Consider the following 23,623-nt stretch of genomic DNA (forward strand, 5'->3'; position numbering starts at 1 on the left):
CCAACGTTTTATGTGAGATGTCAAATTCTGTCAGAAAAATAGAGATGACATAATCTAAGCTGTTACTTTTATGTGCGTTATGAATATTGTACTCGCCCGAATCCAGCCCTTGAATAGAATAGTCGACAGAGGGGTGTCATTTGTGTCTGATGTTATCCCATGTTTACTGTCGATCCATATCTAAGCCCAAGTTATAGCCATTTTCAGATCCTGGGTTTTTGGGATATTTTTTAGACTTTCAGTCAAGCAGCTACTGCATCGTCACTATTTATCCTAGGATCATGGTTCATGCATCACTTGCATGCTCATACCGTATATCAGGAGAGGGATAAATGATGTCAAATGGAAAATTTCGGAGGGATTTTTTTTCACACTTTGGGCCACTCTGGAGCAGCCCTGTGTGAACGTAGAGATCTCAAAAAATCTGATGAATAGTACTTAGTAGACTGAATGTGTTTGCCAAATTTCAAGCTTTTATCTTGAATAGTAAAGGCGGAAGAAATTTTATACACAATTCCCACAATGCCCCAAATTACCCCAAAAGACCATTATCTCAGGTAAAAAAAAAATTCTGAGACATCTCTAACTACCCCAGGGTGATGTTTCGCCCATCATTCTCTTCAGAATAAAACTGACTTTCAGACGGCATGATTCATGTGTCCCCATCATGTATCTAAGGCGAGAAAATGACGAAATACGGGATTTTTTGTGTAAAAATATCCATTTTTTCAAATTTTAGCCCCTCTGGACCCCCTGTTTTAACGCAGAAATTTGAAAAAATTGGTAAATACTACTCGGTGGACTGAATGTTTGTGCACAATTTCAATCTTCTACATAAAAAAATAAGCCCGCAAAAATATACCGACCATGTCCCATTTTTCCCTATACAGAAGTATATTTTGACAAAAATTCCCTTAGACATCCCTAATTACCCTAGAATAATAATTCGACCGTCATTCTCTTCAGGATGGAACTGCCTTTCAGACGGTATGACTCACGTGTCTCCATCATGTATCTAAGGCGGGAAAATGAGGAAAAACGGGATTTTTTGGGTAAAAATATCCCTTTTTTTTCAACCATTTGCCCCTCTGGATCGCCCCCTGTTTTAACGCAGAAATCTGAAAAAAAATCTGGTAAATACTACTCGGTGGACTGAATGTTTGTGCAAAATTTCAATCTTCTACGAGCAAAAATAAGCCAGCCAAAAAATCATGAACATAGGCTTTATAAGAGAAAAATATATTTTAAAATTATGACGTCATCACCTCCTGTCTGGACGCAGGAAGGTGTGAAATCATACGTAATATCTTCTACAATGCCTCTGGACTTGAAAAAAAAAAAACCGGACGAAAAGGCTCAAATAGAAGAGTTATAACACAATGTACCATAAAACACCCGTATGGTACAAATTGTACCATGGGATCCGCCAAGGGGATAGTCACCAAAATGAGCAAATTTTATCACCTTGTGACGTCATCTGCAAGTAATTCGTGGCATGTTTCAAATTTGTGTTTGCTTACCTCGGCTCAAATAATTTCACACTCACGTAAGAGATCATACTCGGCTCTGATGTCCCATTTATTTTAATACATACTCCGCCCCTATGGTCTTGCGGTCGTTTCTCTATATAGAGAATTGGAAGAGAAACGGCATTCCACTGTTCCTTACCAATACTTTCGGACACGTTTTCAATTACCACTAAACAGCCATATTCCAGCAACTAACTAATATTCATACCACAGTCCGTAAAATTGATTAAAATGCATTGTACATTTAGATAGTATAGTTTAAACGTGGTTTTGTTCACTGCACTTTTGATCAGCATTCTTCTGTACATCACCACATTAAACGCAGAATATGGAGCACCTGACGGCACACTTCTCTAGCGTAGGATCACGTTGTTCTAGTCACTCTCACTCTTTTCTTGCCATCTGTGTTTAACGTTGTAAAATATATTAATGGAGTGTACTGTTGCAACAAAGATAACTGTATTTCACTGCTTTCCAGCTGGAGATATTGTGCGATACATTGTCAAACGCAGACTAGGCGTAACCTTACTGCTGGGTTCACAATAGAAATGATAAAGCACAGATATATCACAACCCAGATAGCAAAAATGACTTGCAACAAACTTGCAGCAGATTTGCAATTTAAGTCTGGCAAACTTGCAGCAGACTTGATGCAAGTTTAATGCAAACTTCCTAGTTAACGCTCTTCGAACTTGCAGCACGCCTGCAGTGCAAATGTATGGTATGTTTGCAAAGCAAGTTTCTACTTGCACTACAAGTGCACAGCAAGTTGGCAGCAAGCTAGTCCAGGTTTGACGCAAGTCTCAGCAAGTATATCACGTGCACTGCAAGTGCACAACAAGTTGGCAGCAAGTTTGTGTGGGTTAAAAGCAAGTCTCTGCAAGGATACGACTTGCACTGCAAGTCCCTAACAAGTCTACAGCAAGTTTCTAGTAAGTCTTCTGCAAGTGTATACTTGCATTGCAAGGCTACAGCAGGTTTTCATCAAGTGAGTGTAGTAAGTCTTCTGCAGGTATATACTTGTATTGCAAGTCTACTGCAAGTGTGTGGAACTTAGCATAGCAAGCCTGCAGCAAGCACTTTACTTCCTCTGCAAGTCTTCTGCTAGTGATAGCACATTGAAGGATGCATTAGCGAGTACAGCTTGCACTTTCATTGCAGAAGAAAAGTGCATTATTTTGCTATAATACAAATATACCACTTGGCGAGACCAAGTGATGTACTTGTAAAAGAAATAGTAAAACATGCATTTTTCTTTTACAATGGAAAGTCTAGGCCGCGAAGGTTAATGCACAGCTCGCCACTGCCTGCTGACTTACACATGACTTATGAAAGTGAAACGCTTGCAGAAGATACTGCATGCAAACTTACACTCATACAAGAATCCAATTGATATCAAAGAAAATGACAGTATGGCCTAAAATTCTGCAACAGCAAAATGTGACAAAATAATCTAAAAATTCTTTTGCTGTAACCGTGAAAAATCAAGTTATTATTTGTATCTGCATTGTGGTTCGTTAAAACAGTTTTAACATGTGTGTAAGCTTCCTGATTATAGCAGTTATAATCCAACCACATGGAATTCCTCGACAAAACTATAACTAAATGCTAGTGCATAAACCTTGATCTTCTGAGAATGGATGCATCAATAAGACTCTAGAAACCCCCTTCCCCTTTTTTTTTATACCTTTGATGTTGAAAAAGCTCACCCTAGACTTACGTTACAGCAAGAAATACTTTTTTAGCTTAACAGCACACGTCGGAGGGTGAAAACTGGAATGCTTTCCGGTGATTTTAGCTCTTTTCATGTCTATTTAAAAATATTTCGACTTTTATAGGCTCGTGTTCATATTCTAAAGGAAATTAAATAAAAACATAAAAGAAATTAATACTTCAATATTATAAGGAAAGTATTCTAAATAATATAAATGAACAACACTTAATTTAGTTTCATTAATTATATTTTGCCCTTGTTAGTTAACTTTTTTTTTCGTCCATGGGCTAAATATGTAATACAAAATTTGCTTTTCAAAGTACTACGTTAATTCTTCCACTTGTTCCCCACCAACTGCAGCTACTTCTCCTTACTGAAATATAAAAGGAAATGCAAACCGTCAATTTCTTATATTATAAATTCATTAAATTAATTTTAAAGTAGTTTTCGCTTTATTAATTCCACAATGTCTGTAATCAAGGTGTCTACTGGAATTTACTTTTATATTTCGAGTGTTCTACTAGAATAACTGCCTACTACGATATATTGTCCACCCACGCAACTTGTGCAGTATCTTCATCACTCTCTCAGCGTTTTATCTTATATCTTAAATCTTATATAAGTAGTATCTATCAACGCTATCCCGAATCTAATATACTATATACAAACTAAACCTTTTTTCTTTCTCTGGCTAGATATTTTTTCTCTAAATTCTGGTGATTTGTTTGAGAAGTGAGTGATTAAAGACTGTGATTGTTTCTAATAACTGAGACTTAGAACGTGTAATTGTTTAAAGGAATGAGACATTCAGTACACAGTTTAGGTTTCTTGAGGGTTAATAAACATGGCATGTTTTGTATCTTCTACATCTGCTGTCCCATTGCATCGGCGGTAAAGACGTTGAATCCGCTCCTTGAGGTACTCGGTTCAATAGAGTTGTTTACTGTACTGCTACAGGTTATAAATGGATATGGAGAGACTGTAGTTTGGTGTAGAGACTGAGATCTTAAGAATCCGAATCCGACTGAGGGAAATAAGCGCGAACGAACAGAATGAGTCAGAGTGAGCAAAATGAACCAGAATGAGCCCCTGTGTGTCTTTTTCAGGGATTTTAATAATTTCTTTGTGGTGGACAACACTGTCGCGTGTTATCTTCGTCACCTATTGTTTCTTTTCCGAGTCTTGTATTCTTGAAATGTTCAGTTTAAGAAACCTAAACGTGACTTCATGAATGTCCAGTCAGCTTACTATATTCTTTGTCTTCAAACAATCACCTATTTTCAAGTGTGTTTCCGTTTCATTCTTACAAATTGATAAAAGAGTTCCTTTTTTTACTTTTGTTTCTAAATTCAATTCTAAATAAGACACCTGTATGACCATCTTGTACTTCAGTACTACACTCCGACTTCATCATCCTTCTGAATCTAGCTGGTACACTCGAGGACAAAACTTGGGTCCTCGACAATATTTTAAACAGATTTACTGCGTATCTAATCAGCCCTCGAGCCATTCAACGAATCAGCTTAAAGAAGCGAAACGCATAACTTTTACTACAAAGCAGAAGTACGTATTACCCTTATATGATATTTGACAATTATTAAAGATTTCTTTAAGTGTGTAATAAAGGGCTGCATTATAGGTGGCATTTGCGTTATAATACAGGGATCTATCATTCGCTGACGCGATTAAGAAATCTATTAAATATCCAGTCTAGTTTCCTTTTACGAAACCCAAAATCTAGTTTTCATTTACAAACCCATCAATTATAAAATTGCATACTACTTACAGCCTAGTCAACCTAGTTTTAGCTTGGTGCAGCCAATCGCCTATGTTTTCTTTCACTTTCTCATCAGTAGTACTAATGTACACTTTCTTACACGCATCTCAAAACAGAAATAATTAATTTTAAAAAATTGTATTTGAGTATATACAGCAATGCAACACACTAGTAAGGACGAAGTTTTATGAAGAAGACTACATCAATATATTCACATTTTTTCGTAAGGACAGAAAGATCTGGAATTATTTATTCATATTGCACAAAGCAGCTTGGACATGGAGTTAATTCCATCCCTTTGTTTTTCTCATTTTAAATGAAAAATACAAGGTAAACACCACGGACATTGCTGCAGAGTTTACAAACTGTAAACTATACATATATATATAAAATTTATTCATACAATATGTAGTTCTATTGGCTGTGAGAATTAAAATCTAAATTCTTACAAACAACTAGTTTAACAAAACAAGTTTAAAAATAAAATAAAAATTAAAAAAAAAAAACTTTCGAAGGGAAAAACGTGGAGAGCACTATCATTAGTATCTAAAGATTTATTATTTGATTTATATGAGAGCGCTTCCCACGATTCTATCTTTCAAAGAAAGATCAAATTTGAAATTCTAAAAGCGAGAGAAACTCGCAAGTTTTTTCTCGAATTTCGATAATCGGACCTTCTTTTTTTTGTATAGATTTTTCTCTCAAATTCGTATTTTCGAGTTAGAAGCGGTTGTGTTTACGTCTTCGTTAGTGACAATATTGACTCGCCTCTAAAGGCAAACAAAGCCTCGAATCAAGGTAAGTTACCGGATCATTGTAGTACATGGGAAAAAGCACTTCCCAACCCTAACGTCACCGCAGGCGACAAGCGAATATTTCAGCAGTAAGTTGGCCCCGAAAACTTATTTAAACGGCAACAGGCAACTTCTAAGAGCCAAAGGTCGTCCTACGTATAAAGTAACAAAAAAGAATAGGAAAAATTGAAACTTCGAACGACACATTTTGTTGAAAGAAACTCGGACTCGTCTTACAGGTTTGTCATTTGTTAAAAATTACGACTAAAAAATCAGGCCCGATATTGATAGCTACACAAATTTGCAGATATTTCCACATTTCTGGTAAACAGACAATATATAGGTAAAACTGAAAAACGTCTTCCTTCTGGTGAGTAAAGCGCAATCCTATATAAATATTTTAAAACTACATTTAATATTTTTATGGAACCTCTTTTTATACGAGGGTTAAGTCATAAGTCATGACAACTATTTCAATATTTATTTAAAATAAAATCACGCTAAACAGCTGCCTAATTCAATAATTCGAATGTAGCGTCAAGAATCACCGATGTTCCAAAGTTAATTTACTCCCAGCAATTATTTCAATTTTGTTTCAGCAACACCTACCTGACATCTTAATGAAGAATTGCCATGTTCGTGTCTTGGTGCAATATACGATGTGGGTGATAGCATAACAAAGTTGCAAAATCTTTCAAAAATTTTAAAATGCATATTATTTATAGCTTACTGCCCTCACCTTTTAAAATCTTAGACATATTCACAAACTAAACTTGAAAGAATGTATTTCTACCTCTTGGGTATCTAAGGCTCAGGCTGGGATAAGAGAAGGGAAGGATGTGGACAGGCAGAGTCCCAGAATCTACCATCCCATCATTCGTCTGCTGGAACTAAAGACATAAGGGAAACCTCATCAGGTAGTCCGATCGGAGCAGTGAGATTTATAGGTATCAGTATAAAGAAGATTTTATATAAAGTACTTACGTAATACAATATTCCCAATTTGTGTCCCAATGAACGCTTTCTTATCCAATTTCTTCGTCGATCTCCCACTTAACATGAACATCTGGTCCAATTCATCATGTAAGAGGCGTCGGAGCATATTATTGATGAGCGTCTTCTCATCACGACCACCAGTACTGATTAACATTTGAACCTGAAAAAATGCAGATATTTAATGCTTCTATTTTTCACAACAAGCAACTACAAGCTTACATATTACATGTAAGAGACTAAAGTTGTCTTATTAAGAACTATCTTTTTCCTCTAAAACGTGTTTTTCCCACTCACATTAAACAAAAGTGGCTATTACAAATTTAAACCTAGAGAGCATAAGCTTGCAGAGAAGGCTGTTCCTATCCACATAAAGGATTTAATGCATGGCGTATTGTGATTTTCTATTTTGTTCATTCCTGCAACAATTTCACTGTTGAATTATTTGCTAATCACGAATCAGTCAACTGATTTTAACAATGGAGAATATGGAAAATAAATAGAACCCTTTACATGGTTATGAGCTTCCTTCTCTGAAATTTTGAACCAAGTTAAAAAAAAATACAGAGAGGTTTCTGCCATCTATTCGTAGAGCGATCTGGTATATAAGCTCTCTCTTTTTCGGTGCACAAATAAAATCATTACGAGTAAAGGCCATCAGCAGAAACTGAAAATCGGAGACAGTTCCTTGCCCTTTTCAAGCAACAGTAAAGGAACTGGAGCTCGGTAATGTAATAAAAATTTTCAATAGGGAAATTATTTCCGAATAAGCTTCTGCAGGTTTTGCAGGCATGCAACAGAAGAAGCTAGATCATTAACCTGTTTAAGAAAGACTATATAGAGGTTTCAACTATTAGTTATCTTTTCACTTTTCTAGTAAACTAAAAATATCTACAGAAATAAAATATCTTATTTGCCTAAAAATAAGCATGATCCAATTCTATTCGTAAAAATCTAGTACGCAGCTTACATGACATGAGCAAACTTTCAAACAATCATCATCATAATAATAATATACAATACTTATGTCAACAATATGGTGCTTGTTGCTCATGGTATCACTAGCATCTACAAAAGAAAGATAGAAGTATTCCATAATGTATTAGGCACTAATAAATTTGATTGGACAATTCCCACGTGCCAATCTTTGCCCTTCTGTTTTTCAAGCTATAGTGGAAACTGTCGAACTCAAAAAAATCTTGGGTTTACTAAGCCCCCGTTTCTTCTCAATGATGCACTTCGGAAATGTCTACGTGGAACTATAAAAAACTTTAAAAAAAATCAGGATGACTAGAAACGTAATTAGAACTCACAACCTAGCGAATGATTACCCAACGCTCCACACCTTTTAAAATTAACTTTCAATCGATTCCGTCGACTGTTTAAGGCAAACATTGCTTCAAAAAGAAATTAAGCGAAATGAAACGAAATATTTAGTTTAGCTCCCCATGGTTGTGCCAGCTTAGGGTGAAGGAGACGACAAAGAATGGATGAAAGAAATGGTGGAATGAGAAAGTGGAAGGAAATGGGAAAGCCTCGATAAATCCCACGAGCACGATGTTGGCAGGGGCTGCGATCGAACACGAATCCTTGAAACTAGAAGTGAGCACTCTACTACTGAGCCACCATGGGCAACTGGTTCGAACAGGCCCACGTAAACAGTACTTTGAGGAATACGGTTTACCATACAGCATTAGATGGGAAACACATAATGTATGTGCCAAGTAGTTTCAGACTGTATGAGAGAACGAAATATCGGGGAGGTTCCCCATGACTTCTATCAGTGAATAAAAAAACATAGATCAAAGAAAGTAGCATTCACTACAAGCTAGAAAGGTATAACCTATAAATATAAAATAAAAAGCAACGCCTGACATTTCGATGAACAATGAATACCTGTAGAATTGGGATCTCAGAATAAACTCCAACTACAATATAATATACACACAGCTACATTCAAAGAAAAATGTTGCTTACCAATTTCAATCTGAGTTTAGAGTTGTCCTTCAACTGTTGTTCAAACTTATGGAAGTCTTCCAATGTTTTCAACGGTAGCACGCCCAAAGAAGCAAAATGGTCGTCATTCTCGTATTCTTCTGATACAGCCTTACTGCCTAGAATATTATTCACCTTTTTATCCAGATTGTTTACACTGTTTGATAAATCTATCATCCACTGTTGTAGAATACTCCACTGTCGATTCGAAAACGATTCATGTCCTGCAACAGGTAATTTCATTTACGTCAGTGTAAAGTTGAATAAATTGTAACTTTCACAAAGCGTATACATTCCGTGAAATTATATGAGCTACCACTACCCTGTTCCTTTTTAGATTTCTAAGGTATATATATACTGTATATATAGAATAATCTTAGTTTACAATAAAAGTTACACCAGCAACAAAAACTTGGTGAATGTAATTACGTAGAGAAAAAAGGGAACTAACAATAAAGAGAATGTATACAACTTTTTATAGAGTGGAAGTTATGTGGTTGAGAAGTGGATCGATTGGCTGCGCAGTTGGTAGCACATCGAACGTATGCTCGAAGGTCCCAGGTTTGATCCCCGGTTCATCACGTAACTTACACTCCTTAAAAAAATAATTTACACCTACAGGGATTTGGCATATCAAAATCGGAAGGTTAACCGTTATTACGAGAAAAAAAAAAACATTATGGCTCTTATTCACCCACAATGGAGCTGACAGGAAAATGGCTTAACCATCCGAGTGACAACAGCTAATTAAGATACTGTAGCCAGGCAAACACAATAGGGCCCTTCAGAAATATGGCAGCCAAACTTGCCCGTTAGAGATTATCAATTAAGGGTCGAATTCGACCAACTGAAGTCCAGCAGAATTCCCCAACACAATGTAACAGTTCAATTTTTACACTATACAAAAAACAAACGTTCTTTGGTTGACCCAGCATAATATGTAATGTGTTCTGTTGAGATTTAGCCACTGGATGTGCTTTAAATCTCCAAGTTACAGAGAGAAACACTAAACCTGAGTGACAGAGTGACGGCCATATTAGATTTAGTTGACATCTTGTTTTTGCCACACCTGGGAACTTGAAGACATATCAAGAAGTCATTCGGCCCAACTAAAGATTACAAATCAAAGATCAGCTCCGACAATTTTTTTCCCACATCCCCTCTGGTCCCAATATATAAATAATTGAGATAGTAATAATAAATTGAATAAAATTTCTCTAGTCCTTTACACATACAATCCTTAGGGAAAGGGGAAGGTCAAGGATCTTGAAATGCAGCAGCCATGGCCTTATAAAAGGTACTATTTTGGCATTCGCCTGGTGGCACCGAGAAACTAGGAAAACTTCAGTCAAGACGGCTGCCCGGAGCAAGCTTGGTGCCCACGCTCAACCTACCGAACGATGCTTGGGAACCAGACACACTATCCCTACATCATCAGCTGAGTAGTAGTAATAATGAAAGAGATCAGGCTATATAACTTTAAATACGAATGAAACGAACTTTTAATAAAAATGAAAGTAACAAATCGATTAATGGCAGATAATGTATTCTACTATTCCGGTTTCCTTTAAAAAAAAAAGCTGTCAACACTAGTATTGAAGAAAATGCTACAGTTCAATAGTACCGATTCTCGTATAACGTTGCGGAAGTTGTTTCGATTATTAACTTTCAGATATCAACAAAAAAGGGTACTTCAGTACCCGATGTATTTAAGCAAAGACTCCTGTACTCAGAGAATGAAATTAAATATTGAGTTTAACGTCCCAAAACTTTTCTCCGAGGCTAAGGGATACGGTGATGACAAGAATGAAATGGTGAAATGAAGAAAGTGGGAGGAAACGGGAGAACCAAGAGAAAACCCTTACACATGGTGTTTGTTCACCACAAAGCCCACTTAACGCAAGCTGGAATAGAACCAGACCCCACACACAAAAGGTGAACACTATCGCTGAGCCACCGCGGCCCCGTACTCAGAGAAGAATATGGCAGTATTATATCCCATAAGCCTGTAAGAGTCTGATGAGACAGTCCACAAAATTAACTTTAAAAAAGATGGGTTTATGCGGAGGCGGCTCCGCGTCCTGGATAGGTGCTAGTATAGAGGGTTATAAGGTATTTGTTTCAGACTTCGTTTAATTCTTTTCAAATGAAAGTAAAGCTTTTTTTTTTAAAAAAAAAATATAAAATATTAATAAATTGTAAAACCACAAGCGCATATTAGAATGCCATTCTGTGTCAAACGATACGATGCTTGCCGAACTACTTGAACGCGTCAGATTATGTCACTGTCAAACAGTATGTTCATATCAAGAATGCCATCGAATTGATGGCGGAAAGACAGGGTCACCCTATGCGACAAAATAGATGAAAACTTGTAACTAATACACAGGGTTTGCCCAAGTGGGCGCAACCCGAAAAAGCCCGGTGGGGTTTTTCGGGTTGGTCCCACCTGAAAAAAACCACTTTAAAACCCACCTGGGTTTTTGACCTATTTGTTAGTATATTATTGGTACAACTAAGGTTATCACATTGTAAGTGATTTTCATCAGATTTTATACTTTCCTTGGGCGAATTAGAGGCTTTCACGTTAAGGTATACAATAACATTCAACATAAGACCTTTATAAAGTTCTGAATGCACTAAAGGATTTTTTTTGAACTTACCTTAGCTTGAGATAGTTATACAACAAATTAATGTATGGATTATGCTTATAGCCTATTTGAAGTAAAATAAGCGACTTTGTACTTTCGAAAATATTTTCCGTGAATAGTATGCTCGTCGACTTGGCGACACTGAGGGACATTATCACTCATACGTTTGACGGGCTTAAGGTCATAGGTGCCGGTACTAATAGTACACATGTAAAAACATTAGTCAAACTACTAGTATTATTTCTTACTTTTGATGTAAAACAATTTCTTCAACTAAAATTTGGTTCTCCAATAATAACAGTTTAGTTCAGTCATTTGTTGCTACTCTTCAAATAATTATTCTGTAGAATTAACACCAGCAATAGCGTAAAAATTCTTGTCAAATTTAAGAAGCTTAATGCTCGGGGTTCCGAAGACAATGTACCGCTTACTATTTCAAGTGCTGAGTTCAAATTTTTGTACTAATGGAAGTTTTGATGTACACGCCGTGAAAGAAGTGCTCGGGAAATTAAACGCAGAAGGATCGGAAATGAATACTTCAACAATAAAACTATTTATTTTACGCTTAAGCCTGCCATACGTCCCGTAAAAACGGGACAGTCCCGTTTTTGGGCCCGAGTGTCCCGCGTCCCCGTAAATTTAGTCGTGACAGGGAAATGTCCCGTATTTTAACTCCGTTCCATTTCTGCTATCAATATTCGAAAAGTGGAAAAAAAAATCTGACTGGCTGGAAATCCTGTAATTAGTGAATGAACAGTGGGCTGTTGCAGGTAAGTTTCGAGGAAGTTATTACACCACCCTGATAGCGGGCGAAATCCGACTTGATAGCGAGCGAAATTTGCAATGCTACTTTTTCCATTGCATTTTATGGAAACTCGGTTACTTTCCGGAACATAAAAAAAAAAAAAAAAAAGAAATGGCTTTGAGTGTTTCTACATTTACAAACACAGGGAAGATGACTAACCTTTTCTCCAGCAACACATTAGATAAGTTAACAAGAATTATAATCTTTTTCAGAGGCTAGGGTACAGAATTCTGGTTTGGTCCAGGTCTTAGAAAAATGTAAATCTGGTCCTGACAATGACACACGACACAAGGAGGAAAATCAGCTTTTCATCAGATTAAACTGACGAACGTAATTTTGGCAAATACAGCCATGTAAATAAATATTGCTAAACGCGCGAAGAATATTGAAGGCAGATTGTACCACTGATTTAAATAATTTGCATATTGTTTTCCTATAAAGCATTTTTATAGCACATCTTAAGTTTTTAGGCATCTTCAGTCCGTACAATTAATTGCAGGGTACGAAGAGAGAAAAGCAGCTGGTGCTTAGTGAACTTTCGCTTATTATATTCTTGAAAAAAATAAATTAAATTAAATCTTTTAGTTTTAGTCTCACGGTTATGCATGCTATGCTCAAGGTGACGGTGATGATGAGAAATTAATGAAATGACGGAATGAAGAAAGTGGGAGGAAACGTGAGATTCCCAGAAAACCCACGCACAAGGTGTTTGTCCACCACAAAGCTCACTTGGCGCGAGCTGGGATCGAACTAGGGACCCCATGCACTAGAATTGAACGCTCTACCACTGAGCCACGGCGGCCTATTATACTTTTGTTCATAACCAGACTACAGTTCATTGCACTGTGTTGGAAAGTTGAGGGGGGATCTGAGGTGTCCGTATTTTCATGGAGAAAATATGGGAAGTTTATTTACGCTGGAAGATATTAATTTCACATAAAACATTTTGAAACATTTATTTATTTCATATAACATGAATTGTATCTTTGTTTTAAATTAATAGACCCCTTTTGGTATTCATATTTGGCAAACGTCAGTCAGGCTTCTGGATGACTTCATCTATATTTGTTCGTTTGTCTGCCGAGCTCCTTCATGACTAAGCGGTTAGTGTACGCGTCTTCGGCGTGGGAGACCCAGGTTTGGTTACCGGAGGGAGCTCATGTGGTTCGGATTCCATGTTAATCAGTAGGTCCCGTCTCATATAGCCTCGCTGCTGAAAGGGACGTTAAACACAAAACCAACTCAACTCGTTTGACTGCCTCTACCACACACACTACAGGGTACAACTTCCGGCCTTTTAAGTTAAAATTTTCAGAGTACAAGCACGAGACACACTAAATTTCCTGCATAGATTTTGGCGGTATACCAACGTAAAATATCAAAATGGCGGCCATTTTTTCAAAACAGCGAGTATCCACGGTACGAAGCGCAATTTTCAGTCTTTTAAGTTGAAATTTCGACAGTAAAAGCACGAGTTACGCTAAATTTGCTGTACAGATTTTCTCGGGAATCTAATGTAAAATTTCAAAATGACGGCAATTTTTTCAAAAGAGCAGTGAGTAGAAAATTGTTTCAAGTTGTGACAATGACAATCTTGAAATATAAATCACATTTTAACACTTTTAGCCCAAAGACATTGAAATATTTCGAAAAGAACCTGAAAAACCCCAATTAAACCCGAAAAAACCCATATGGGCCCAGGTGGGTTGGGCTTTTTCAAAAAAGCCCGGGTGTTTTCAAACCCTGCTAATACATAGCATAGCATGACGATGTGCTCACAATGGCGTCAAGTGTTAAGGGCTGTAGAGATCGCACTAAGAAACAAAATGAATTTCATGAGGAACTCATCAAGAATAATAGTAAAGAAGCCTGTGAAAGCTTTATTAATTGTAGTAGCTGCAAGAACTCCTGTCAATCAGAACACTGTGACTGCGCAAGTAAAGAAAATTGCAAAAATAGATATAGTGGTGTCAACGTAGTGCATATGAAAACAAATGAAGATCGGGATATTAACTTATTACAGAGTGACATTTTCTCTGAAATGCAAAAACTACGAGAAGAACTGGACTCATTGCGTTCAATTTTAAGTCTAATACAAAATGACATAAATGACTCACACAATAAATGTAGGTGCAAAAGTGAAAACTCCCTTAGTGCAAGTGGAAAAAATTATCCCCATAGTTGGAGCGAGATTGTACAGTGCAAGGCAAATACTTCCCGCAGTAAGTTCGGTACTGGAACGTCAAATCGTTTATTCTCAAATGAGAAAACAATGAGGGTCGAAAATTCAACTGGCTGTAACGCAAAAGGAGAAAAGAAAACAACATACAGTGTTAGCACCAGAAATAGATATGACTTACTTACCGAGGTCTTTTCCAAACCGAAATCTGAGGTGAATAAATATATGAACTGTCTTGAAAATGAAAATCTACAAGCTGGGAAAACACTCATTGAAGATTTGGGACAGAAAAACAAAATGTCAGTATAATGTAATCAACAAGTGACTGAAGTTAACTCTCAACCATCGTGAAAAAAACATCCTGCCCATATAAATGAACGAGTAAAAGAGTACAGAAGTGAAACATTTTCAAATTTGTCTAGTGCTAAGAAGGGTAATCAATTCTTGAGAAAGACTGCAAGCAGTGTTACTGTAAAAAGAACGATTATAAGTGAAACAGCAGACCGTCCCAAGGTAAATGTAATTGGTGATAGCCATAGTCGTGATTGTGCTCCAGAAATCAAACAAATTTTGGGTAATGGGTATGAAGTATGTGGTATAGTAAAGCCGGGTGCAAGGGCGAAAGATATCTTGAGCATAAGTCATTCTTTAGTACAATGTGATTATCTTGTGGTTTGGGCTGGAGCTAATGATGTAGCAAAAAATGAATCGGGTGAGATATTTAAAGAAATGTGTAAATTTTTAGAATCTGTGAAAGGGGTGAATGTTATTGTAGTAGGTATACCTTATAGACATGATCTAGCCAATTTCTCTTGTGTAAATGATGAAATATGTAGAGTAAATAACAAACTCAGGAAGTGGGTGAAGCTATACCCAAACTATACATTTGTTGACGTTGATGTAAAGAGATCTTGTTTCACAAGACATGGGCTTCACCTAAATAAAATAGGTAAAGAAAAAATGGCAAAAACACTAGCAGACATGATACAAAATAAAACCAAACTGCAACCAATTCCTCTGCCATGGTATGAAATTAATTCCCCAATCATCTCTGATGGTCAGACCAATATGCCAGTAATGACCGATACAAATATCCAGGTATCAGCAATCAGTAACGATTCAAGTGCAAATGTAAAAAGTAAAGATTCAAGTGCAAAGGTTCTAAGCGACTCAAGAGCAAACTTTGGGAAGGGAGAAAAACAACAGAAACCAATGAGAAACAAAAAGCTTCCAAAAAACTTATCAGATGATATTTTAGTGATGATAAGCACAAACAAAACAAACCAAACATAATTCCAATAAAGGTATATCACCAAAATGTGCAGGGGTGGAACACTCAAAAAAGGCTTATGTTAGAAATAGCGATGCTAGATGATTTACGTGATGTAGATATTATATGCTTAACTGAACACTGGAACAAGGTAAATGAAATAGAGTACCTACATGTAGAAGGTTTCAAATTACTAGCAAATTCATGTAGATGTCACATGAACAGAGGGGGGTCGTGCATATTGGTTAAAGCAGGCTTGGATGCAAACAAAAATACGAAATTTGAAAATTTTAATGTAGATAAACATTTTGAAAGTAGCATAGTAGAATTATTGCAATTTAATTTAGCTATAGTATGTGTATATAGAACACCTGACGGTAACTTAGACTTATTCACAAACAAACTGGAAACAATTGTTAGATATTACCAAGAAAGAAGAAAAAACGTAGCAGTAATAGGGGATATAAATGTTGATTTTTTGAAAACTGAAAAGATTGATTTTAAATTTAATGCTATGTTAGAAACGTATGGCTTGAAAGCAATCGTACGAACACCTACTAGAATAACCGAAAATAGCAAAACAGCAATAGATCAGCTTCTGATAAATGACTTAATATTAAATAGTAATGCTAGGGTAGTAAACACTGGGTTTTCTGACCATCTCGGTCAACTCTTCACTATTAATGTACCAATAAATAAAAGTACGTCTTTAAAACGGGAACAAGAAAAAATACACGCATATAGGCGGAATTTCAATACAAATAATATTATGCACTTTAAAATGCTAATTAAAGATGAAAATTGGGAAGAAGTATTTTTGCACAATGACGTAAATGAAGCCTGGAACGTTTTTCTTGATAACTTTAGTTACTATTTCAATGTAGCTTTTCCCAAAAAGAGTGTTACTTTACGAACAAAAGCTTCCAAACAATGGTGTACTTAGGGTATTAAAATTTCCAGTCAAAAAATGAAAACACTAAACTTGTTAAGGAAGAAAGGAAATACTACTGAAGCATTCGAAAAATATTACTAGAAATATAAATATATATATAAACGTGTAATTATAGCAGCAAAACAAATGCACAACGAAACTATAGTACAGCATTCGTCTAATAAGACCAAAGCGTTGTGGTCATTAGTAAATAACGAACTAAAAATAAATGAAACAAGGGAAAATATTACTGAAATAAAATGCAATGATGAAGTAATTAATAACCCACAAATGATTTCAAAGACATTCAATTCTTATTACACAAATTTAAGTAGAATATATGACAAACACAAAAATAGCAATCAATTTGGGAAAGTTAACACAAGAAATAATCTAAATTCAATGTATATATATCCTGTAAATGTGACCGACGTAATAAAAATTATCAATCAAATGAAAAATAAATGGTCAGCAGGCATTGATGAAGTACCTCCTGCGCTTATCAAAAAAGTTGTAAACAGTTCTCTAGCTGAAGCTTTATGCTATTTAATAAACCTTTCCTTCCAAACAGGAGTATTTCCTGATAAATTAAAAGTTACCAAAGTCAAACCAATTTATAAAAAGGGAGATAAAATGGATATCAGTAACTATAGACCAATTTCTCTTATTACAACATTTGCGAAAATATTAGAATTAGCAATGAACAAACAGGTTACACTGTATTTACAAAGTACTGGAACAATTTCAAAAGATCAACATGGATTTATTCAAGGAAAATCAACGGAAACCGCTATTTATCAATATCTGAATTACGTAAGCGAACTACTAGATAAAAGAAATAAGTGCATAGGATTGTTTTTAGACCTTACAAAAGCGTTTGACTTAGTGGCTCATAGAGAACTTTTATATAAAATAGAGAAATGTGGAATAAGAGGAGTAATAAGAAACTGGTTTCGTTCATATTTGACAGATAGAATGCAGGTGGTAGAAATAACTAGAGTAGATGGGAGAAATTCAAAATTAACTACTTTCACATCTACAATGAATAAAATAAAATGCGGCGTACCACAAGGATCAATTCTTGGGCCATTACTGTTTTTGATATATATAAACGATCTCCCGGATAATTTAAACTTTGCAAAAGCCACATTATTCGCGGATGACACAAGTGTAGCAATAACAGGCGAAAACCAACAACGATTAAATACTAACATAGAAAACACTGTAAAACAGCTAACGAACTGGTTTGATCATAATAAGTTAATAGTAAATTCAGAAAAAACCTTGTCAATAAGTTTTAAATTAACAAACAACAATCTAGATAAAGGAAGTATAAAAATAGGCGAAAACGAAATAAAACAAGTTAGCTCTGTAAAATTTTTAGGTGTACATATATCAGCAGATTTAAAATGGGATTATCATATAGAAAAAATTGCAAATAGGTTAAGAAAAATGTGTTTTACCGTACAAACCATCAAAAATACTATAAACCGAAATACAGCAAAAATATTATATTACTGCTCATTTGAATCTATATTAAGATATGGATTAATATTTTGGGGAAATACTGTAAAAAGTAGAGATATTTTTGTTCTTCAAAAAAAAGTTGTACGAATCCTAGCTGGTGTAGGACCCCGAGAGTCCTGTAGGAAATATTTTAAAGAACTAGCTATACTACCTTTACCATGTTTGTATATATATTGCTTAATAGAATTTGTAAGATCCAACATAAATGAGTACACAACAAACAGTGACGTGCATGGATACAACACAAGAAATAAGACTCATTTTCATCCACCAAACCATAGAACAGCAATGTACGAAAAGGGAGTAAAATATGCTGGTATTATGCTATACAATAAGTTACCAAACAAATTAAAGGTAATCAAGTCTAATGTTACATTCAAAAGAAAATTAAAGGAATACCTATTGTCACATTGCTTCTATACAACAGATGAATATAATCAATTAAATAGTCACAATGTAAATAGTAGTAGCAAAGTAACAAGATAGGTTCATTTATGTATAAGGTATGCTGTAGTATTGGTATAATGATACTTCAAATTACTGTAATGTATAAATGTATGAATTATGTTTAACAAATGTGTCTAATATATATGTACTGCATCAATTAACCATGACGAATCCCATGTACTATCGGAAAATTATTTCCAAGTTTGTATAGAATGGAGGATAAATAAAATGAAATGAAATTATTTATTTATTTAAATGTGCTGTGTAAACAGATGTGATAAAGAGTTCTTGTAGCTAAAAAAACTCACTATGATTATTTACCCTGTATTTTGGAAAATACAAATAGTTCACCTTTTACTGGACCTCATTCAATATCTGTTCGATTTAACAAACGCGGTGTCGTTCTTAAATATTAGCACGTACCGCTCGGAAACTTCCCACAATCCAACGATGCTGTAACATTCCGCTAAGTAATTCCATCATCACTTATGAAACAAATACATCTTCACGTATTATCAAGCATACAAACGACAAATTCTCCATTTCGCACGGTAATTTTCTGAAAACTTTGACTAAAATTAACACATGCCCCCTTTCCCGGTTTCCTATGGTGACTCGATCATCTTGTGCCTTTGTTTGCCCTCGGGTAATTTGGAAGCGGATCCATGGTTCCTAAACAAATTACGAGCTTCAGTTAGCTTAGTTCGGGGAAGGTTTTAGAACACTGGTCCTCTCACTTGAGTCAGATTCGCTGCTTTCTGTACAACAAATCAATACTTAATCCACACGCACTATTGCCGAGCGAGTGAAAGCGCGTTTGAAGCCACAGGGCACGTTGCTTCTACGTTTATTACAACTCAATGGAGAGGGAGTGTGTTCTAGAACCTTGCTCCTCGCCCCAGAGCAAGCAGGATGGGGAAGGGTGGCTTCGGCACTTTTGTGGCAATATATGTCGGTGTTCCGGACAGGCGGTTAATACACTTATGTCGTTTGGGTGATAAGGAGTGTCATATTATAAAGTTTTTGCAGCGTCATGGTGTGTTAAAACGTAAAATAAATTATGTGACGTGTGGAAAAGAAGTAAAAATTCAAAACAAACGAATTTGAGTTGAGTTGATTTTAGTTTAGCGTCCCTTTCAGCAGCGAGCCTATATGAGACGTGGACCTACTGATTAACGTGGAATCCGAACCACATGAGCTCCCGCCGGGAATGGAACCCGGGTCTCCCACGCCAAAGGCGCGTACGCTAACCGCTTAGCCACGAGGGAGCTCACAAACGAATTTCTCCTCGCAGCGGGCCATTTGTACCCGGGAAACCAGTGAAGCCTCTGAAAGTAAGAGTTATTACAATTATTTAAGTGTTTTTGAAGGTGAAAATTATTGCGGATGTCTTATGTATTTTTCCACTATCCTTGTTTATGCGTATGCCCCCCGTCGCTGACGCGCCTGCTCCCTACGAACGCACCCCTCGCTCCCCCTGCTGCGGTCTTGCGCTGACTCGCTTAGATAGCATTCGTGCTTTTAGTGGCCACCTAGCACAAATTAGTTCGTGGTTTATGCATTAGCTCCTCATTTAGTGCATGCTCTGCAAGAAGAAATCGGAAAACGCAATAAATGTGTGAAAATTTGTTAGAGCCGTCTGCTCGAGTAATGCCGCAGCTTTTTGCACAGTGAAACTGGAGGGGCGTTCCTAGACTTCTCCATTATTTTGGATTAACTTTAGTTACTCCCCTCCATTTTGACAACACATCTGCAAAATTTGTGGGAGAAATGAGGTAAAGAATGGTAATTTCGAGTTCTTACTACTACTACCACGGTAATGAATTTCAAGAACACAAGGAGCGTTGCGGGGCTACTAACCCACCTTCGTTCGCTCGGCAATACTGTGTGAATTGAGTAGGCTATTGAACATTTTCGTAGGTTTGATAGAGCAGGAATACATCTAAAAGGTAATAGTACTCTGTGAATTAAGTATTTCGATTTTTTGATAGTGGAGGGGAATAATTAAAGTTAAGCCATTATTTTCCCCCGTTCTCGATTTTAATGGAGTGGAAATCAGGATCAAAAAGCTACAATTACGTAAGTATTCAATTAACTATCAATGTACACAAGGGCAAGGTTCTAGATTACTGGTCCCCCTTCCCATTGAGCAGTAATAAAGACAGAAAACAACGTGCCCTGCGTGGCTCTAACCCGCCTTCACTCGCTAACGCTCGCTCGGCAATACTGTATAAGTTAAATGTATAAACTTTAAAACCTACCCAGCTACTAATCTACATGGGGGACCAGTAATCTAGAACCTTCCCGTACACAAGGGTATAATGCAAGTCAACTTCACAGCAAATCTTCACTTGCAGTAGCACAGTATTTAAACATGAGTTAGAGTACATATTAAATACACAAGTCACATTGTAACCAATGTTACAAAACATATTTTTACATTGGTTTTATTATCCAATATATAGTAACATCGAATAATGATAGAGATGGACCAGTGATAAGTTATTTTGATTTTTTTTTATTTTGTCCTGATTGTCCACTTCATAGTAACAACTGAAAATAGACAGTAGGAATTACGGCTCATATCAGATAATTAAGATATATGTGTGTGTTTTTACGCATATAAAGACATATTCTGCTGTAGAAACTGATTAATTTTGTATGCCATTTACAAACCGAACATACACTCAGTATATTTTTCTCAACAACTTAGTCAAACAATACACGTTTAAAATATAAATTATCTCTACATCTGGACACTTACGTAATTATCTTAATTATCCACTGTGCTTCTACCTATACTTAGCAGCTGCACAAATGGCGACCTGGCGGGGAGATTTCTAAGATTAGACTCTTGTGCCACCTATTGGTAGAAACTAGAACTGATACACTTGCTACAAAGTTCCAGCAGGCCTCCGAGGCAAGTAAAATCTAGCAAGTGAAAATCAAATTACGACATTTGCGGGTAACTCTTTCAAAAAGCCTGCAGCAGGTGTACAGTGCACGGAAAGTCTAGCAAGTTAAAATCAAATATAATGAAAGACTTGGTGCAAACCAACATGCTATTAGGGAAATATTCTTCCCGAAACAGGAGCACGAACTTCCACATTTCTACGGTTTGATGCCACCTTTTTTAACTTTATGCATAGACGATCTTAAGTACATACAAAATTTTGTTACGGCCTGTTGGCAGAGCACGCTTTTCTATAAGAAGCAAATGCAGGATTTGAAAGTAAACTAATATCTGAACTGTATGTGAATATATTTGCAGGCACTTGAAGATTACTTAAAACATGATGTTGAACATAACACTCCTTTTATGTTACTAACATAAGTATTTCAGAGTTAACAACACAAAAAAGAGCAGAGACAACTTCTCCTATCTAGCACTACCGCCAGTTCACGTACCCAGAGTACATTGCGGTTCGTAGATACCTTCACCCTCAATACATATAAAAATAAAAGAACTAACAAAGGACAGTCAAAATTCGCACTGAGACAGTCTGCGTATTATTTTTTTAACACTTCCTCCTAAGCACACTGTCCTGCCATATTACTGGAGCAAACTCCGATATTTTTACGCAAACTTTGAAAACCTTGCTTTTTCTAATGTTTTGGTAAATATATCAGCTACCTGATTTTGACCCGCAATATGCTTTACATCAATTTTGTTATTTTGATAGCACTCCCGTACGAAGTAGTATCTTACTTCGATGTGCTTTGACCTTCTGTGAAATTCTGTTTTTTTTGTTTGTTTTTTTTGTCAATTTCACTGCACTAGCATTATCTACTAATGATACTGGTTTCTCACCAATTTTCACGCCCAAATCACTGAACAATCGCTTTAGCCACATTAGTTCCTTCGCACCTTCACTCGTCGCAATGAACTCAGCTTCCGTTGTTGACAAAACCATTGATTTCTGAAGGCGACTTGACCACGTTACTGCACTTCCTGCGAACACTGTAACTACGCCACTAGTAGACCGTCTTGTTTTGATGTCTCCGGCATAATCAGCATCACTGAAGGTTTTTAAACCCGTGGTGTTGTGTGATGAATACACTAGGCCATAGTCGAATGTACTTTTGAAGTACTTGAAGATTCTCTTAATCTTGATCCAATCCTCTTCTGTTGGCTGTTCAACGGCTCGAGCTGCTTGAGAAACTGCGAAAGTAATGTCAGGGCATGTTGCCACTGCCAAGTACATTAAGCATCCTACAGCTTCACGATATGGAGTTCCTTCTTTTATCGGCTTTGTACTACCGCCGCTACTCCTATCGGATGGTGTTGCAACTGAATTTGCTTCACTCATGTTAAATCTTTTGAGAATGTTTTCGGTATATGCTCGCTGACTTATAAAAATCTCCTTTTCACTACGCTGGATCTACATACCCAAGAAGCTATTAGGTTCATCAGTAGTAATTTCAAATGTATTACTCAACTGCTTTAACAAATGGTCGATTTCATTAGAATCACTTTCTACCACTAATCCATCATCAACATACACCAAGACAATTAACTTTTTTTCATTTCGTTGTCGAACGAACAAACAAGGATCAGCAGCACTCACTTTCGTTCCTTGTTCTATCATAAACTTTACGAGTCGTTCGGTCCAACATCTTGGTGCCTGCTTTGGGCCATACAAGCTCTTCTTCAACTTGCACACTCTACTACTTTTATCGTCGTATCCTTCCGGTTGCTTCATGTGCACTTCTTCATGAAGTACCCGATTCAAAAATGCAGTTTTCACATCAATCTGTTTAATATGTAGTCTTTCCGTTGCTGCGACTACAAATACAGTTCTTATTGTATCATACCTTGCTACAGGGCTAGATGTCTCTTCATACTCTATCCCTTCCTTTTGCGCGCAACCTTTAGCTACGAGTCTCGCTTTGTACTTTTGTACAGAACCATAAGTGTTCAGTTTTCTTTAGTATACCCATCTGTTTGTTATCACTTTAGCACCATCTGGAAGCATCACTAAGTCCCACGTATGGTTCTTCTTTAATGCCT

At 36.4% G+C, this 23,623-nt stretch overlaps 1 protein-coding gene and 1 pseudogene across 2 annotated transcripts; both read right to left on the reverse strand.

Moving 5' to 3' along the window:
* Positions 1-3,469: 3,469 nt before the first annotated feature.
* On the reverse strand, positions 3,470-22,042 carry LOC145669098 (uncharacterized). 2 transcript variants are annotated; one of them, XM_081737447.1, is made up of 4 exons: positions 21,377-22,032; positions 8,785-9,026; positions 6,799-6,970; positions 3,470-3,616 (listed from the first exon to the last, which is right to left on the reverse strand). In XM_081737447.1, exons 2-4 carry the CDS (start codon positions 8,977-8,979, stop codon positions 3,558-3,560), a joined length of 426 nt encoding a protein of 141 aa, XP_081593573.1. In that variant the 5' UTR covers positions 8,980-9,026; positions 21,377-22,032; the 3' UTR covers positions 3,470-3,557. The 2 variants fall into 2 exon arrangements, with proteins under 2 accessions (XP_081593573.1, XP_081593572.1); XM_081737446.1 differs by lacking the exon at positions 3,470-3,616 and adding an exon at positions 3,637-5,126 and having other exon boundaries at positions 21,377-22,042.
* Positions 22,043-22,283: 241 nt separating this feature from the next.
* LOC145669078 (uncharacterized) lies at positions 22,284-22,922 on the reverse strand (annotated as a pseudogene).
* Between the last annotated feature and the right edge of the window lie 701 nt (positions 22,923-23,623).

The sequence above is a fragment of the Thermobia domestica genome, chromosome 13 (assembly GCF_964235325.1).
Source record: "Thermobia domestica chromosome 13, izTheDome1.hap1.1, whole genome shotgun sequence".
NCBI lineage: Eukaryota > Metazoa > Arthropoda > Insecta > Zygentoma > Lepismatidae > Thermobia > Thermobia domestica.

Coding starts and splice junctions, on each gene's coding strand:
- LOC145669098 (XM_081737446.1), bottom strand. CDS start 8,979: ATGATAGATTTATCAAACAGTGTAAACAATCTGGATAAAAAGGTGAAT. Junction 6,971..8,784: donor CTAAACTCAGATTGAAATTG/GTAAGCAACATT, acceptor GCATTTTTTCAG/GTTCAAATGTTAATCAGTAC. Junction 5,127..6,798: donor AATTGGGAATATTGTATTAC/GTAAGTACTTTA, acceptor TTCTGTTTTGAG/ATGCGTGTAAGAAAGTGTAC.